This window comes from Lithobates pipiens, unplaced genomic scaffold (genome assembly GCF_037356315.1).
Source record: "Lithobates pipiens isolate NorthernLeopardFrog02 unplaced genomic scaffold, aLitPip1_a1.2 Scaffold_16, whole genome shotgun sequence".
Taxonomy (NCBI): domain Eukaryota; kingdom Metazoa; phylum Chordata; class Amphibia; order Anura; family Ranidae; genus Lithobates; species Lithobates pipiens.
In genome coordinates this window covers 351,150,207-351,166,110 of record NW_027507748.1, presented here as the reverse complement: position 1 = coordinate 351,166,110, position 15,904 = coordinate 351,150,207, and the positions used below count along the sequence as shown (strand labels likewise).

Genomic DNA, 15,904 nt, shown 5'->3' with positions numbered 1-15,904 from the left:
CGGGCCAGTGTGGCTCTTTGCTTCCAGGCACAACAGACGCAGCACGGCATGGCAACGTCTCACCTGGCATGTGGAATAGGTTCTGGGGAGCTTGGGCGGTGCAGTGGAAGAGACGCTAGCAGCGGAAAAGGAGGAGGCAGCTGAGGAGGAGAGGGAGGAGGATGGAGTAGGAGGAGGAGAAGAAGAGTCAGGCCTGCATGCAATCCGTGGCGGTAAAACCAAATCTACACGGGTGCCACGGGTTACATGCTTGACGGCCGTCAGAAGGTTCACCCAGTGGGCAGTAAAACTGATATACCTTCCCTGCCCGTGTTTGCTAGACCACGTGTCTGTGGTCAGATGTATCTTGGCACCGACACTGTGTGCCAGAGATACATTCACTTGCCGCTGAACATGGCCATATAGCTCTGGGATGCCCTTCTCTGAGAAATACTTCCTTCCTGGGACCTTCCATTGTGGTGTTCCAATGGCCACAAATTTGCGAAAGGCCTCCGAGTCCACCAGTTTATATGGCAGTAGTTGGCGGGCTATGAGTTCTGACAAGCCAGCCGCCAACCGTTGGGCAAGAGGGTTATCCGGCATCATCATTTTTTTACGCTCAAACATTAGGCCCACGGAAGCCTGCCTTTTTGCAGAAAAATGTGAGCTTGGCGTGATGGAAGGTGGAGTGGAGGACAATTGTGAGGAGAGAGGAGAAGGAGAAGTAGAAGACGAGGCTGGACGGTGAGAGCCTGCAGTGTGGCTTTGTGTGTTCCGTTGCTCCCACTGGGCTCGGTGATGGCTGCTCATGTGCCTTCTTAAGGCGGTCGTCCCTAGGTGAGTATTGGGCTTACCGCGACTAACGCGTTGACTGCAAAGATTGCAGATGGCAACGCTATTGTCAGCAGCGGACACGTTAAAAAAAGCCCACACTGCGGAGCCATGTGCCGGTGTCCTGGGAGCGCCAGATGTGACCGTACATGGTCGATGACTCGCTCCTGATACATTTGCAGTCTGCTTTGTCCCTGCTGTGCAATGTAAGTCATTGCTGCTTCTCCTCCCTATCTGCTGGTCCATATCTCCCTCTGAACTCCCCTCCTCTTCCTCTCTTGTGGGCACCCACGTGACATCACTAGACACGTCATCATCAACGTCACCTTCCCCACCGCTATAAGTAGAGATCTCGGAGTAGGCAGCAACACCGGGGACCAACCTCCTCCTTGGGCTGATCTGGGTACTGGCGTCAGACTGCTGAGTAGCGCTTGTTGCTACCTCCTCTTCCTGATCCAATACCAAGAGTGGCTGCGCATCAGAAATGTCCTCTTGATATGGATCGGAAAATAATTCCAGTGACTCAAGCGGAAGGTATGTGGTGGTGGTGGTGGTGGTCGTGTTGTTGGTGGTAGTGTCTTTGGGGGTGCACATAGCAGAGAGTGAAGAAGAGGGTGCAGATCGAGAGGATGAGGAGGGTGCAGAAGAGTAAGGCTGAGCGAGCCACTCAACCAAGTCTGGTGCATCCTTTAAAGTAATTGAACGCACCTTCTGCAACTTCCCACTTTGGCTCAAGCCTGTTGCTCCTGCCCTACCCCTACCACCCCTGCGGAAGGGCCTGCCTCTTCCTCTGCATGTCATTTTTTAAATGACCCTGTGACAAAACTCTTAGTCCCTATACCGCTGAAGGACTGCTGCAGTATAGGTGAGCGGTCAGCAGTGGTGCACGTCAACCCTATCTATTGTGGACCTATAGCGGTCCTTACAGAACAGCAGACTGTACCGCACTCAAGCCTATGTACCGTAGCACCCTATACCAAGTTACCAGTCCTTATAAGAACTTTTGTGGACCAAGCAGGTTGTGTATTAGTGTTTAGCAGACTGTACGTCAGTCCCTATACCGCTGAAGGACTGCTGCAGTATAGGTGAGCGGTCAGCAGTGGTGCACGTCAACCCTATCTATTGTGGACCGATAGCGGTCCTTACAGAACAGCAGACTGTACCGCACTCAAGCCTATGTACCGTAGCACCCTATACCAAGTTACCAGTCCTTATAAGAACTTTTGTGGAACAAGCAGGTTGTGTGTTAGTGATTAGCAGACTGTACGTCAGTCCCTATACCGCTGAAGGACTGCTGCAGTATAGGTGAGCGGTCAGCAGTGGTGCACGTCAACCCTATCTATTGTGGACCGATAGCGGTCCTTACAGAACAGCAGACTGTACCGCACTCAAGCCTATGTACCGTAGCACCCTATACCAAGTTACCAGTCCTTATAAGAACTTTTGTGGACCAAGCAGGTTGTGTATTAGTGTTTAGCAGACTGTACGTCAGTCCCTATACCGCTGAAGGACTGCTGCAGTATAGGTGAGCGGTCAGCAGTGGTGCACGTCAACCCTATCTATTGTGGACCGATAGCGGTCCTTACAGAACAGCAGACTGTACCGCACTCAAGCCTATGTACCGTAGCACCCTATACCAAGTTACCAGTCCTTATAAGAACTTTTGTGGACCAAGCAGGTTGTGTATTAGTGTTTAGCAGACTGTACGTCAGTCCCTATACCGCTGAAGGACTGCTGCAGTATAGGGCAGCGGTCAGCAGTGGTGCACGTCAACCCTATCTATTGTGGACCGATAGCGGTCCTTACAGAACAGCAGACTGTACCGCACTCAAGCCTATGTACCGTAGCACCCTATACCAAGTTACCAGTCCTTATAAGAACTTTTGTGGACCAAGCAGGTTGTGTATTAGTGTTTAGCAGACTGTACGTCAGTCCCTATACCGCTGAAGGACTGCTGCAGTATAGGGCAGCGGTCAGCAGTGGTGCACGTCAACCCTATCTATTGTGGACCGATAGCGGTCCTTACAGAACAGCAGACTGTACCGCACTCAAGCCTATGTACCGTAGCACCCTATACCAAGTTACCAGTCCTTATAAGAACTTTTGTGGAACAAGCAGGTTGTGTGTTAGTGATTAGCAGACTGTACGTCAGTCCCTATACCGCTGAAGGACTGCTGCAGTATAGGTGAGCGGTCAGCAGTGGTGCACGTCAACCCTATCTATTGTGGACCGATAGCGGTCCTTACAGAACAGCAGACTGTACCGCACTCAAGCCTATGTACCGTAGCACCCTATACCAAGTTACCAGTCCTTATAAGAACTTTTGTGGACCAAGCAGGTTGTGTATTAGTGTTTAGCAGACTGTACGTCAGTCCCTATACCGCTGAAGGACTGCTGCAGTATAGGGCAGCGGTCAGCAGTGGTGCACGTCAACCCTATCTATTGTGGACCGATAGCGGTCCTTACAGAACAGCAGACTGTACCGCACTCAAGCCTATGTACCGTAGCACCCTATACCAAGTTACCAGTCCTTATAAGAACTTTTGTGGACCAAGCAGGTTGTGTATTAGTGTTTAGCAGACTGTACGTCAGTCCCTATACCGCTGAAGGACTGCTGCAGTATAGGGCAGCGGTCAGCAGTGGTGCACGTCAACCCTATCTATTGTGGACCGATAGCGGTCCTTACAGAACAGCAGACTGTACCGCACTCAAGCCTATGTACCGTAGCACCCTATACCAAGTTACCAGTCCTCATAAGAACTTTTGTGGAACAAGCAGGTTGTGTGTTAGTGATTAGCAGACTGTACGTCAGTCCCTATACCGCTGAAGGACTGCTGCAGTATAGGGCAGCGGTCAGCAGTGGTGCACGTCAACCCTATCTATTGTGGACCGATAGCGGTCCTTACAGAACAGCAGACTGTACCGCACTCAAGCCTATGTACCGTAGCACCCTATACCAAGTTACCAGTCCTTATAAGAACTTTTGTGGAACAAGCAGGTTGTGTGTTAGTGATTAGCAGACTGTACGTCAGTCCCTATACCGCTGAAGGACTGCTGCAGTATAGGTGAGCGGTCAGCAGTGGTGCACGTCAACCCTATCTATTGTGGACCGATAGCGGTCCTTACAGAACAGCAGACTGTACCGCACTCAAGCCTATGTACCGTAGCACCCTATACCAAGTTACCAGTCCTTATAAGAACTTTTGTGGACCAAGCAGGTTGTGTATTAGTGTTTAGCAGACTGTACGTCAGTCCCTATACCGCTGAAGGACTGCTGCAGTATAGGGCAGCGGTCAGCAGTGGTGCACGTCAACCCTATCTATTGTGGACCGATAGCGGTCCTTACAGAACAGCAGACTGTACCGCACTCAAGCCTATGTACCGTAGCACCCTATACCAAGTTACCAGTCCTTATAAGAACTTTTGTGGACCAAGCAGGTTGTGTATTAGTGTTTAGCAGACTGTACGTCAGTCCCTATACCGCTGAAGGACTGCTGCAGTATAGGGCAGCGGTCAGCAGTGGTGCACGTCAACCCTATCTATTGTGGACCGATAGCGGTCCTTACAGAACAGCAGACTGTACCGCACTCAAGCCTATGTACCGTAGCACCCTATACCAAGTTACCAGTCCTTATAAGAACTTTTGTGGAACAAGCAGGTTGTGTGTTAGTGATTAGCAGACTGTACGTCAGTCCCTATACCGCTGAAGGACTGCTGCAGTATAGGGCAGCGGTCAGCAGTGGTGCACGTCAACCCTATCTATTGTGGACCGATAGCGGTCCTTACAGAACAGCAGACTGTACCGCACTCAAGCCTATGTACCGTAGCACCCTATACCAAGTTACCAGTCCTTATAAGAACTTTTGTGGAACAAGTGAGTTGTGAATGTTTAGCAGACTGCAGCAGAAGGGCAGCAGTCAAGTATAATATCCTTTCTATATTTGGAAGAAAGAATATTATACATGTACAAGCCTATTACTGTACCACTGATACCAGTCCTGAAAAGAACCTTTGTGGAACTAATAATAACAGCAAGTCTTTAAAATTACCCTCACTGCCTGACAACACTGCTTCCTTCCTGTCCCTATACAAATTGGCAAAAAAAGAGAACGATTAGTGGTTACTGGAACAGCTCTTTTGTGGACCTTGATAGTAACAGCTAATGATGATGATGATGATGATGATGATGAAAGACTAATCTGGCTGTCCCTGTAGCATACACCGTCCTTTCCCTTTCTCTAAACTAACAAAAGACACTCAGGCTGCTGCAAGAATCAGCAGCACAGCAAACCTATCAACACCTAACACCTATACCAGTCCTGAAAAGAACTTTTGTGTACCAAATAGCTAGTGGTTTATCTCTCCCTACTCCACACAGGAACCTGTCCCTATCTTAACAGAAGAAAGAATGTAAAATGGCCACCGGATCGGGTGTATTTATAGGTTAGGGGGAATGTACAAGTGTCCATGTGCTGTCATGTCTCAATTGGCTGTCCTGTATCACATGATAAACGTGTCACCAAAGGTTAAAGTTCTTGTATACATTAAACACGTAAGTCCGCCGCGGCGAACGACGGAAAAAGGCGTTCGAACGTGCGGACCGCGAATGTCGGAAATTCGCCGCGAAACGACCGCCGGGCGAACCGTTCGGCCATCACTACAAACAATGTTCAACAGCTAAAAAAAACAACATTCAGTTGGGATGGCTGGTAATAAAGAGTTCATTGAGCTTGCACCTTTGAAACAATATAGGAGTGAATGGTTGAAAACTTGAAATGTAAAGCTGAAATGGAGCTCACATCCCATTTTTATTCTTAATATTTAAAAAGTAGCAGAATCTGCTGTATTTATCAAAATGTAAAAGTTTACACAGCTTTCCCCCCCCAAATCAATGACCTTTATCATTCTAAAGCTATTGGTAAAAGATTACAATGTACAATGCTGTGTGTGAGAAAAATAAGCCAGTCCATCTCATTGATTTAGACGAAGACTGAATCTTCACAGCCACCATTGCAGTAAATACATATGGACTTAACCACTTTCAGACCGGACCAATTTGCTGGTCAAAGACCAGACCACTTTTTGCGATTCGGCACTGCGTCGCTTTAACTGACAATTGCGCGGTCGTGCGACGTGGCTCCCAAACAAAATTGACGTCCTTTTTTCCCACAAATAGAGCTTTCTTTTGGTGGTATTTGATCACCCCTGCGGTTTTTATTTTTTGCGCTATAAACAAAAATAGAGCGACAATTTTGAAAAAAAACGCATTATTTTTTACTTTTTGTTATAATAAATATCCCCCAAAAATATATAAAAAAAACATTTTTTTCCCTCAATTTAGGCCGATACGTATTCTTCTACATATTTTTGGTAAAAAAAAAAATCGCAATAAGTGATTATTGATTGGTTTGCGCAAAAGTTATAGCGTTTACAAAATAGGGATAGTTTTATAGCATTTTTATTAATAATTTTTTATTATTTTTTTTTTTACTAGTAATGGCGGCGATCTGCGATTTTTATTGTGACTGCGACATTGTCAGGGACCCATCGGACATTTTTGGGACCATTGTCATTTATACAGTAATCACTGCTATATAAATGCAGTGATTCCTGTGTAAATGACACTGGCAGTGAAAGGGTTAACCAGTGGGTGGCAGTGTAGGGGTTAAGTGTTCCTAGGGGTGTGTTACTAACTGTGGGGGGTTGGGCTTTCATTTAGTGTACACTGACCTCTGCTCCAATCACATGGAGCAGAGATCAGCGTCGATCGAGTCCGTGGGTCCCGCGACCGGACTCACGGAGGTCCCGACCGGCGCGCTCCCGATGGCAGGGTGGCATCGAATATTGGACGTACATCGTCGTGCGCTGGTCGGGAAGTGGTTAAACTTGTTCTCACTGCTCTACTCTGGTTAAATTTGAAGGCAACATGACAGAGTAATAGTACTCCTAGTTAAAGCGGGAGTCCACCATTTTTTTTTTTTTAAAAGCCAGCAGCTACAAATACTGCAATGTCACATGCCCTACCACAAACTAGAGCATTTTTAAACTGACCTAATGGGACAATAAATTAGATATTTAAAATTAGATATATGGTGTATTTTTTTTTAATCATTAAACCAATTACCCTATCAGGAGTATAAGAAAATCCTGCAAATGCCCTTGCACCAAAAGAATCAATAGTAAATCTCAAGATGGTTCCTTCACTCTGCAGTTTAGAGATCTAGGGCAGATTTGCGATTCCAAATCTAACCAGACATTTTTCTTTCCCAAGAACCCCGCCCCCCCGCTCAAAAGAAAAAACAGAAGGACCCATTTTAATTTGTTGAACAAGTAACAAGGGTGAGGTGAGGCCTTTAATATTTTCTAACTTAGTACATTTTTTAATCTTACTGTTACATTTAATTTGAAAATTACCCTTTTATTAGCTCTTTAGGGAGGTGGCAAATTTACAAATGTGACCTACCTGAGAACTGTAATTGCTGAAAGGTCTGTAGCCCTTCAGCTTTAGGCTCTTATTTTAAGAGGGGTGGAAATGTATATTTATTTATTTTGAATACTCTGAATACAACCTGAAGATCTTGTCTGGTGTCACTGGTTTCACTGTGAAAGGAGGTATGCAATTTTTATTTTGCATTCATCATGTATTTTAACACCTCTCCACATGGCTTGTAGCAGAATGACGGCCGGACAGTGGCTTTCCCATCCTGACTGAACGTCATATGATGTCCTGTCAGAAAGCGCCCCTCGTGCAGCTGCACGATCCATCACCAACTGTGACTACGGGACAGAGCCGGCATCATGTGACCAATCACAGTAGGCCACATGACAGTTATATACAATGTATGCCTACCTTTTTTATGGCATCCATTGTGTACACTTATGTTGCTAGCTGTGATTGGTTAATTTGATCACATGGCACAGACAGGGCCAATCACAGCCCATCTGTACCATGTGATTAGCATTGACCAATCACAGCTAATCTCAAACCCACAAACTGAATGAATCAGTTAAATGCTTACTTTTAGGAATGTACAGTGGAACCTTGGATTGCGAGTAACGTGGTTTACAAGCGTTTCGCAATACAAGCCATAAAAAAATCTATTCCATCTATCTATTACAGCGCTCCTTCAGTGTCACCTACAACTCCGAATCCTCTTCTTCATTGCCTCTTTCTGTGGGGGTCCCCCAAGGCTCTGTTCTTGGACCCCTTCTCTTCTCTATTTACACCTCCTCCATTGGTCACTTGATAACCACCCACGGCTTCCAATACCACTTAGACGCCGATGACACCCAAATCTATCTGTCTACTCCTCACCTCACTCCGTCAGTCTCCTCTCGCATTACTAACCTGCAAACTGACATATCAGCATGGATGTCACACCACTTCCTTAAACTAAACCCATCTAAAACTGAGCTATTAATATTCCCCCCTGCACATGCCCCCCTCCATGACTTTTCCATCAAAATCAATAATGCAACCATCAGGCCCTCCCCTCACGCCAGGGTACTAGGTGTAACCCTAGACTCGGACTTGTCATTTCAGCCCCAAGTCCAATCGTTGTCAAAAGTTTGTAGATTTCACCTCTGTAACATCTCTAAAATTCGCCCCTTTTTAACAAATGAAACCACCAAGCTCCTCATTCACTCCCTTGTTATATCTCGCCTTGACTATTGCAACTCCCTTCTCATTGGCCTGCCTCTCCATAGGCTATCTACTCTTCAGTCTATCATGAATGCTGCTGCCAGACTTATCCACCTTACCAACCGCTCAGTGTCTGCCAACCCTCTCCTCCAATCCTTACACTGGCTCCCAATCACCCAGCGAATTAAATTCAAAATACTAACCACAACATACAAAGCCATTCACAGCTATGCCCCGAGCTACATCACCGAACTTGTCTCCAAATATCACCCAAATCGTGCCCTCCATTCTTCTCAAGACCTCCTACTCTCAAGCTCTCTCGTCTCCTCCTCCCATACTCGTCTCCAGGATTTCTCCAGAGCCTCTCCAATTCTCTGGAACTCGCTACCTCTACTGGTCCGGCTATCCCCTACTCTTGCTACCTTCAGTTGATCCCTGAAAACTCATCTATTCAGGGAAGCCTATCGCGTCTCAAACTAATCTCCTACCACTTCCATCAGCTCATTCCCGACAGTTTTAACCTTTTGTACCACCTGCCCCACCCTATTAGATTGTAAGCTCTTCTGAGCAGGGCCCTCTTAATCCTCTTGTATTTTATTGTATTGTAACTGTATGGTCTCCTTTTTATACTGTAAAGCGCTGCGTAAACTGCTGGCGCTATATAAATCCTGAATAATAATAATATTATTATTATCTAATATCTGACAGTGGCAAAGGCTGTGTACTTGCAGTTCATTCAAACTCTGAATGATGCAACTGTGTGGGCAGGTGCCCTGCATGGCTGCGCTCTTTTCATAAAGTGACAGCTGGTACGGGGAACCTCTCCCTGTACTGTTGTCACACAGAGGCAGCTGATCGCTGAATGGCTGCAGTAGTGGAAACAGGTTACATGTTAACCACTTTCAGACTGGACCAATTTGCTGGTCAAAGACCAGACCACTTTTTGCAATTCGACACTGCGTCGCTTTAACTGACAATTGCACGGTCGTGCGACGTGGCTCCCAGACAAAAATTGACGTCCTTTTTTTCCCACAAATAGAGCTTTCTTTTGGTGGTATTTGATCACCCCTGCGGTTTTTATTTTTTGCGCTATAAACAAAAATAGAGCGACAATTTTGAAAAAAAACGCATTATTTTTTACTTTTTGTTATAATAAATATCCCCCAAAATTATATAAAAAAAATTTTTTTTCCCTCAGTTTAGGCCGATAAGTATTCTACATATTTTTGGTAAAAAAAAAAAAAAAAAAAAAAAAAAAATCGCAATAAGCGATTATTGATTGGTTTGCGCAAAAGTTATAGCGTTTACAAAATAGGGATAGTTTTATAGCATTTTTATTAATAATTTTTATTATTTTTTTTTTACTAGTAATGGCGGCGATCAGCGATTTTTTATTGTGACTGCGACATTGTGGGTGACCCATCGGACATTTTGACACATTTTTGGGACCATTGTCATTTATACAGTAATCACTGCTATATAAATGCAGTGATTCCTGTGTAAATGACACTGGCAGTGAAGGGGTTAACCAGCGGGTGGCAGTGTAGGGGTTAAGTGTTCCTAGGGGTGTGTTACTAACTGTGGGGGGTTGGGCTTTCATTTAGTGAACACTGATCTCTGCTCCAATCACATGGAGCAGAGATCAGCGTCACCAGTTGCTAGGCAGAATGGAGAAATGCTGTTTACAACGGCATTTCTTCATTTGGCCGCTCCGTGAGACAATCGCGGGTATGCCCTCGGCGATCGAGTCTGCGGGTCCCACGACCAGACTCACGGGGGTCCCGACCAGCGCGGGAGTGTGCTGCCGCGCTCCTGATGGCAGGGCGGCAAATTTAAAGGGACGTACATGTACAACCATTTGCCTGCCCGTGCCATTCTGTCGACGTACATCGGCGTGCGCTGGTCGGCAAGTGGTTAAAAAGGGGTGGAACATGTAACCTGTTTTGGAAGGTGAACTTATCCATTAAGAAAAACTGATGCTCTAATACCCCTTTCACACCAAGGGCTTTTTGCAGGTGTTATAGCGTTAAAAATAGCTTCTGCAATCCGCCCTCAAACAGCTGCTCCATTGTCTCCAGTGTGAAAGCCAGAGGGCTTTCACACTGGAGCGGTGCACTGGCAGGGTATCAGGAAAAGTCCTGCCAGCAGTTTCTTTGGAGCGGTGTGTTTTCCGCTCCTCTACCGCTGCTCCCCATTGAAATCAATGATGGTGGCATTTTACTGCCGAAGCTATGGGCGGCACAGTGTGAAAGGGGTCTAACACTATCTAAAAAGAAGGGCTTGGGCTGAACATATGCTTTAAAACTGAAATATATTGCAACAAAGACAAAGGGGTACAGAATACACAACATAAATATTCCACTCACTTCAACACTTGAGCGGCTCCAGGAAGAATATCCTGATGAGTCATTTGATACATTTCTTCTTGACACAATCTCCGTTGCAGTTAGGGTGCTCTGGCTCCTTTTAGAGATAAATTCTGGAGTAGTACTCCAACTGCTCACACTTGAACTTTTATTTCTGGAGTAAAGTTCGTGGTTACGCATCCTAACAGGCTTCTTATCCTCATCGAAGCAGGATTTACGTCTACTTTTGTTTTCAGAAAAATCCCTGTCAATTCTATCTAGTTCTTCAGTTGAACCATAGACACCTTTCCTCCAAGAACTTTTAGCAGTTCCCCGTTTACTATCCACATGGTTCGTTTCAAACCTGTTATGACTTTTCCACGTCACTGATTCACGCTCAAGTTCATTATCAGTTCCCTTTGCTCGCTCCTTCCGAAGTCTGTGATCACTGGACCTGGTAATTTCTTTGTGATCCAAAGTCTTATCTGTATTTGACACTTTAAATAACATATCCTCCTTGTTAATAGATATTTCAAATGGTATACTTATGTTGTTTTTTAAAAATGGCTGATCATTTGCAGAAAGCCTAATATTACTTGTTGAAGTATGCCTCTCTCTAGTGGGCTCATCCATGCTTGTGCGAGAGATGGATTCAGATGGATAAATTTTTATGCTGGTCGTCACTTTGTTTGGTGTCAAATTCCCCTGAGATCTGCTCGACTCGGAGCTTGATCTTGCCCTGTAGTCACTCATACTTTCTTTCATATCTTTTTCAATAATAATGGGCTTAATGATCATTGTGGACTGCAAGGATTCTCTTGGACTACATGATCTGGTTCGTGTTGCTGTGTAAGAACTATTCTCTGTATTTTCTAAGCCATCGAAAGAGGACATTTTTCGAAAGGATTCTGTCACTACCTCCGTTTCGAGAGAAGGACCATGATTTTCAAAAGAGAATGTCCTCAGGTTTTCTTGTAGTGTAATTCTCTCTTTAGGACTGGACTGTCTCTTGGTGTGAAGTCCTGACAACCTAGCTCTTCTTTCAGGTTCCCTATAGTCTAAACTTTCTAAAAGATGTGGTTTTTCTGGGATTAATGGCTTTGAGGATTTATATCTTGATTTATCTCTAGTATAGTAAGATCTTTGTGCATTTAAAGTTGAATTGCTTTGTGGATCGAATTCCTCTTTATTTGAAAAAATTGATTTTTGCTTGGTTTCAGTTTGCTCATTATCATTTGTGATGCTGTCATCTTCTCCTGAATGGCCTGGATATTTAGAGATAGATTTAACTACATCCTCTGCGTTTACACGTTGACCAAGTTCATTTTCCACATTAACATTACCATTCTCCTGGGCATTACTAAGATCTGAGCTGTGATTAACCCAATCTAAGCCCAGTGTAGATGATACTGAACAGTTTTCAGCTGGAAAGATTTCTTCATTAAGGTTTGTAGTAACTTTGTTCTCAAAAGACTCCAAAGATGGTTTCTCTTTAATCTCTACATTATCTAATGAAATTTCTTTCTTTGAGTTAGCTTTACTGGAATAGTCTTCACCAAAGAGTTTTATCGACCTGTCCGTTTGTTTACCTGCAGAAGCTTTCCAGGACTTCGAAGTACTTTGCTCTTGAACAGCTGGTGGATACCTACTTAAAACTGATGGCTGATCTTTTACTTTTTTTAAGTCATTGTGTGTAGAGCCAAAATCTTTAGCACTTGAAAAATATGTAGATACTGATATTTTATCCTCTGGTTTCCGTAGGTTTCCTACTGTGGTATCGTTCAGAGGAGATCTTGAGGACTTTCTACTGCTTGAGCTACTGTTTGATAATTGCCTCTTATAAAGAGATTCTGTATTTCGAGACCTTTCACTCCTCAAATGTTGAGGTGATACATCTGGAGAAGTATATTTCGAAACAGGTGGTTCAGTGGATGCCATTTTATTTTTTGTTTCATTTTTTATTTGATTGCGTGATAGATCATCACTCTCCAGAACCCCATTTTCAACTTCTCTAAACTGGTTAGCTTGCCTTTTTAAAGTCTGTAATTCATCAGTTAATTGTTTGTTTCTATTCTGCTCGCTGATAACGTTTTCTTGTAGTTCACAGTTTTTTTCTTTAAGCCGTTTTAGTTCTTCCTCTAAATCACCAAAGTGTTTAAACTGATTCTTAAGTTTCTCAATTTCTTGGTTTAGTTCTTTTATTTTGTTGTCTTCTTGATGTTTATTCTTTTCATTTTCGCTGCTCGTTTGAATTTCAGACTGTTTAACATAATCAGAACCTACTCTCTGTGATATCTTAGAAGTTAGTGTGTCTTCAATTCTGAAACGGTTGTGTTCTCCACGCTGATCAGAGGGTCTCTCCAAAAGATTGGATTCATTTCTGCTCTGTTCTCCGGTTTTCTCTTTAACTTCCAGTTGCTCTTTAAGTTCCAATATTAATTTTTCATTTTGCTTCTCTCGCTCTAGGAAACGTTTTCTTTCATTAACAAAACTAAGTGTTAAAGTCTTAATTTTCTCTAACTCGATGGTTAATAGTTGTTCAGCTTTATCCAGCTTACTTTCAGAAGATTCCAGTTCTCTCACCCTGGTCCTTAGTAATTCCAGTTCAGAAGATAACTTCTTTGACATATTTTTTTCTTCATTCAAGCTAAGACAGAGTTGAGAGCAATCACTTTTGCTCTTGCTAAAAGAGTCTTCCAACTTCTCTAGCTCACTCATTCTTTTTTGGAGTTGCTCAATTTCAAGTCTAAGTTCTCCGGTAATATTTTCTTCATTTTCTAGCTTCTCTTTTATAAGCCTGCACAAATCCTCAGCCTTCTTAACTTCTTCATCTTTCCCTTCAAGCTTCATCACTCTTTTCCTTAACCCTTCTACCTCTGCCAGCATGCTTGAATTACTCCCTTCTGCTTGAATAATTTTATCCTGAAGATCAAGAACCTCATCTTCTGCCTTTTGTAGGTTCTTAGTAGCTTCTTCAAGGTCATCCAAACGTCTGCTAAGACTTTGTAGCTTAAATCGCAGATGACGACTTGAATGCTCCATTATGCACTGTATAGGAATGCCTCTTTCAGGAGTTTTAACAATTTTATTTCGTAATGTAAAATCCAAGAATGAGATTACCAATTATCCTTTTTCTTCTTGATAAGCACACATTGATTGACATCCAGAGACCATCTTGGCCTATAAACGAAAATAAATATTTAAAAAAAAGATTGTTATATATTTCATCTTCATAACAAAACATCTATATTAAACTGTTTGTAAATCTCAGACATGAAATATGAGCAAAGAATATCCCTCTATAGTGTGTACTTGTTTCAATTAAAAGCACCAAGTGTAATTTCTGTCTGCTGCTTTGATCCTTGCATTGAGTCACTTCTGAACATTTTCCTGATGCCAAGAGAAAAAAAGGTGACAGGGAGGGAGCTCAAACTAATTGACAGCTCTGCTCCCTCCAATCAGCTGTCAGAGCCCACCTTACTGAGCTCTGCAGAGTGTCATTTCAGCTTTCCACCCCCTTATTTCTGTCAGATCAGAAAAGATTTATAAATTCTGGACTTTAAATGGATATAGGAGAGAGAAGATTTCAGATAAACAGATACAACTTACCGTACATAGGAGGATTGGTTTCATCTCTGTGTACCACCTGAGGCCAGTCACTTGACTGGGGATATGTAAATTTTGCAACGGAAGTAGAATGCCAGCCAGATATGAAAACACCAGTTTAGCCAAGACATACCATGTAAAATATTTCTGTATATATGCCCCTTTCCTTCTGCCCATACTGTCGAATGCTGCTTCCAATCACAGAAATAGCGTACAGAAACCCAAAGGGAAACAGAAATTTCAGAAGTGTCAAACTCCTAAATCCCCCTGCAGTTCTCACTGATTAGCCCCTTTGGTCTCCAATGTAAAAAAAAAAAAAAAAAAAAAAAAACACACACACAAAACACACGCTGCAGGGGGACCCAGGAGATTGATACTTCCTGGAAAGGTTGAATTCTCTTCAGACTTTTGCTGAATATTTATTAGCATCAGAGCAGCGGTTCATTCACACTGGCACTCAGCACTGTGCAGCAGCAAAAACTATGTTACATTTTTTTTCCCCACTGCTTAGCTGTGTTCAGCTGGGTTTGACAGGGGGCAGATGCATGGACCTGTATGCAGAGGCTCCTTGTTTGGGTCTGTGTACTCTTCCCTGCCAATCTTGGCTGTGTGTCCATACAGCTGATGAGCTCCCATTTCCTTTTTTTATGGGTTGTCGGCACGTAGTTCAGTAGTAAACCTAGCTGTTAATAACCCCCAAAAAGGTATGCCTTGGTTTAAAATAAGTTACTATAGTGGCAAGGGCTTTTAATATCAGTTGCATGTATTGCATTTCCCTGTGCTGTACTACTTGGACTGGTTGATCGAAGTTCAGCATTAAAAGCAGTAAATATGCTAATAAGAGAAGAGTTTAGAAAGGAATGGCTAGTCAGTGTGCTGCTGCTCCATCATTGTCCAATCAGTAGTCATTTTTTTTTATTTTTTTTTTTAAACAATGTCCCTGACTAAACTATGCTTCTTCTGCTATGAAAGTCCCTTTTCCCCCTTAGCGGTCTGACAGGGGTGTTTCAATCCTAAAACTAGCTACAAAGAGCTAAAAAGTCCATTTGCATCTAAAAACCTTCCAATGTGTATTTTAATTGTGCATTTAAAAAGGATAAATTTCACCTTTTGAACACAATTTGAAATGCCCATAATGAAAACAATGCACGTTTTATTGCACTAGAGCAGTGATGGTGAATCTATGGCACGCGTGCCACAGCTGGCACGTCAAGCCCTCCCTGTCGGCACGCCAGGGGAATCCCCCAGCCAGTCAGTCACTTGCACTGACGTTGCAGGGAGGAGCCGGCTCTCTTCCTTGCTTCATTGCTAGTGACATCGGCAGGGGAGTGGACAGCCAGTCATCTTATTCCTTGTGTGTCATTTAAGTGTAAAATTCTTCTTTCTCCACCATCCAGACTCTGTTCAGCAGCTTATTGCCTCCCCCGGACCCCTACACTTCTGGTAGGCATTCAGGGATTCCTTTCTGCAGGTACCCTATGTCAGCTCCCCCTGCTCCAGG

The 15,904-nt window shown here is 43.7% G+C and overlaps 1 protein-coding gene across 1 annotated transcript in view; it reads right to left on the bottom strand.

Moving 5' to 3' along the window:
- LUZP1 (leucine zipper protein 1) overlaps positions 1-15,904 on the bottom strand; it is a 138,241-nt gene that overhangs the window by 12,081 nt on the left and 110,256 nt on the right. Inside the window, exon 3 of the mRNA XM_077481897.1 lies at positions 10,819-13,977. Coding sequence (XP_077338023.1) covers positions 10,819-13,839 — 3,021 coding nt within the window. The 5' untranslated portion in view covers positions 13,840-13,977. The remainder of the gene's footprint in view (positions 1-10,818; positions 13,978-15,904) is intronic.